Source organism: Miscanthus floridulus, chromosome 1, assembly GCF_019320115.1.
Source record: "Miscanthus floridulus cultivar M001 chromosome 1, ASM1932011v1, whole genome shotgun sequence".
In the NCBI taxonomy this organism is placed as follows: Eukaryota; Viridiplantae; Streptophyta; class Magnoliopsida; order Poales; family Poaceae; genus Miscanthus; species Miscanthus floridulus.
This window is the reverse complement of record NC_089580.1, coordinates 110,226,608-110,229,566: the sequence shown is the minus strand read 5'-3', so window position 1 is coordinate 110,229,566 and position 2,959 is coordinate 110,226,608. Positions and strand designations below refer to the sequence as shown.

The 2,959-nt window shown below is 42.8% G+C and overlaps 1 protein-coding gene across 1 annotated transcript; it reads left to right on the top strand.

Annotated features, from left to right (window-relative positions):
- The first annotated feature begins 1,411 nt into the window (after nucleotides 1-1,411).
- Nucleotides 1,412-2,080, top strand: LOC136461367 (uncharacterized). Its single transcript, XM_066460691.1, has one exon. The coding sequence runs from the start codon at nucleotides 1,412-1,414 to the stop codon at nucleotides 2,078-2,080; it is 669 nt and encodes a 222-aa protein (XP_066316788.1).
- Nucleotides 2,081-2,959: the final 879 nt, after the last annotated feature.

Sequence of the window (2,959 nt, the reverse complement as noted above, 5' to 3'; positions counted from 1 at the left end):
ATGGTGATTGCATGGCTAACGACCGAGTGGATGTTAACACGCCCTTGCCTCGATCAGTCGTGACCAACAACGGTAAGTACTGATGCCTCCTTATCACATTTAGGTAACCTATATACCATATTATACCTAATCGATCATTGGTCATTCCATGATTAATAGAAAATACAGGACCCAACATTTAGGCTACATCAGCCACACTGACAACACCATTGTTTGATGATTGTGAATGCATGGCTAAAGACCAAGTGGATTTTAACACGCCCTTGCCTCAATCAGCCGTGACCAGCAACGGTAAGTACTGATGCCTCATTATCCCATTTAGGTGACCTAATTATATATCATATTATACATAACTCAACCATGGTCATTACATTATTATCAAAAAGGACATGACCTAGCCTTTAGCAGAGGTTGGACACATTGACAACGCCACTATTTGATGACAGAAGTAATTTACACTATTTTCTAACATTGTATAAAACTATTTGAACTCATTTGTATATTTTTACATGTAGTTCTACTAACTCATGTATCTTTGGCGGTGATAGATGATGATGAGGGAGATATATTTGAAGAGGATGAGGGATACCTATTTGCTGGGCAAGGTATTTGAGCAAAATACCGAATATAAATAAAATCTTCCACTGCTTTATGTAAACTACTATCGTGTCTTAAATGTCATTTTAGATGAGGAAGATGATGACGATGTCCAAGACAATGACCTTGACCAAGACAAGGCTTCTGTCCCTGAAGTACCTAACCAATATGAAAAGGTCTATAGTAACCTACCTATAGATACCCATATGTTAAAACCTGTTGCCAATTGTGAGCATTGCGATGCGAAAAGGTTTGAGCATGAACCACGTGGGTTTTGTTGTCATGACGGAAAGGTCGAGCTCAATGAACTGAACATACCTAATGAGCTTATGAGGCTTTGGTCAAGAAATGACATAGATGCTAGGCCCTTTCATAACAACATTAGGTTTTTCAATGGCCATTTCTTTTTCACTTCTCTATATTGTCGCCTCGATAGCGCTACTGCAAGCTGGAAGAACAGTGGCATATACACCTTTCGTGCACATGGACAAATCTATCATAACATAAGGACATTTGGCAGAGAAGAGGGTAAGGAGCCAAGACATCTCGAGCTTTACTTCTATGATGATGATCCAAGCCTTGAGCACCGCTATCCTTTGAGTGTCTAAGGACCGTGGATGGCAAAATCCTACCGACCTTCCATGAAGCTACAGAAAGAAAGGGCTTAATCAAAGAGGACAACACGCTGAACGAGAGTCTTGTTGAGGCAACCGGGTGGATGATGCCATATGCACTACGAAGGCTCTTTGCAACAATATTGGTATTTTGTGAGCCCAGTAATGTGTTTGGACCATGGGAGAAACACAAGGAGGCAATGTCAGAGGACTACAAGCGCAATAATCAATCCACCTTAATGGTGGAGCAGATGGTCCTCATGGACATTCAAAAATTGCTACAATCAAGGCAGAAGGATATAAAGATATACCCACTTCCTGATATCGATGACACATATGATGCCTCTCATGATATTCCTAGAGAGATTTTTGAGGAGGCTAGCATTGAGGCTAACGAGGATGATGTGGCTCTGTCAGACACCCTTATCGAGGAGCAACGGGCTACATATGATGAGATCATGTCCTCAGTTGATACCAAGGATGGGGGTCTCTTCTTTGTGGATGGTCCTGGCAGGAACAGAAAGACTTATCTGTATAGAGCACTTCTCGCTACTATACACAGTCAAAAAAAGATAGCTATGGCAATAGCTACATCTGGTGTCGTAGTCTCAATAATGTGTGGTTGTAGAACCACCCACTTGTGCTTCAAGATTCTCCTCACTATTGATAATGGAGCCTTTTGCACCTTCACAAAACAGAGTGGTACTGCCAAGCTGCTTCGAGAATCATCTCTCATTATTTGGGATGAGGCTAGCATGACAAAGAGGCAGTCTATCGAGGCACTGGACAATAGTCTCCATGATATAATGGATCGACCAAAGCTGTCGTTTGGTGGGAAGACTGTGGTGTTCGGTGGAGATTTTAGATAGGTTCTTCCCATTGTTCGGAGAGTGTCGAGGGCTCAGGTGGTCGGTGCCTCACTGCGTATGTCATACCTTTGGGATTCCATGCGACACCTAAAACTGGTGAGCAATATGAGGGCAAAGAGCGACCTGTGGTTTGCAGAATACTTGTTGCGCGTTAGTGGAGGATCTGAGGAGGCGACTGTTGATGATGAAATCCGTCTTCCTCATGATATATGTGTACCACACACTGGGGAAGATAGTGACCTTGATACTCTAATTGACTGCATATTCTCTAACCTCAATGCGAATATGTCAAGCAAAGATTATATCACCTCTCGAGCGATCTTATCTATGTGGAACGACTAGGTTGATATGATTAATATGAAGATGGTAGGTCATTTCCACGGGAAAGAGATGGTGTACCATAGTTTTGACTATGCGGGGGATGATCCACACAACTACTACCCTGAGGAATTCCTTAACACTTTGACACCCAATGGTCTACCTCCACATGTGTTGAAGCTGAAGATTGGTTGTCCAGTAATATTGCTTAGGAAAATTGACCCTGCGAACGGACTTTGTAATTGTACCAAGCTTATCATACTAGGATTTCAAAAGAATACCATAGACGTGGAAATTGTGTTGAGACAGCACGCTGGAAAGCGGGTTTTTCTGCCTTGTATACCCTTATGCCCTTCGGACGATGAGATGTTCCCTTTCCAATTTAAGCGAAAGCAGTTCCCTATACGGCTCAGCTTCGCGATGATCTTTAACAAGTCGCAGGGGTAGACTATCCCTAACGTCAGGGTATACTTGCTGAAACCAGTGTTCTCGCATGGCCAATTGTATGTGGCGCTATCAAGAGCTACAGCAAGATCGAACATTAGGATCCTAGCCGTGCCG

What these genes read in the sequence shown, in the direction of transcription:
- LOC136461367 (XM_066460691.1), top strand. Translation starts at nt 1,412, where the DNA reads ATGTCAGAGGACTACAAGCGCAATAATCAATCCACCTTAATGGTGGAG.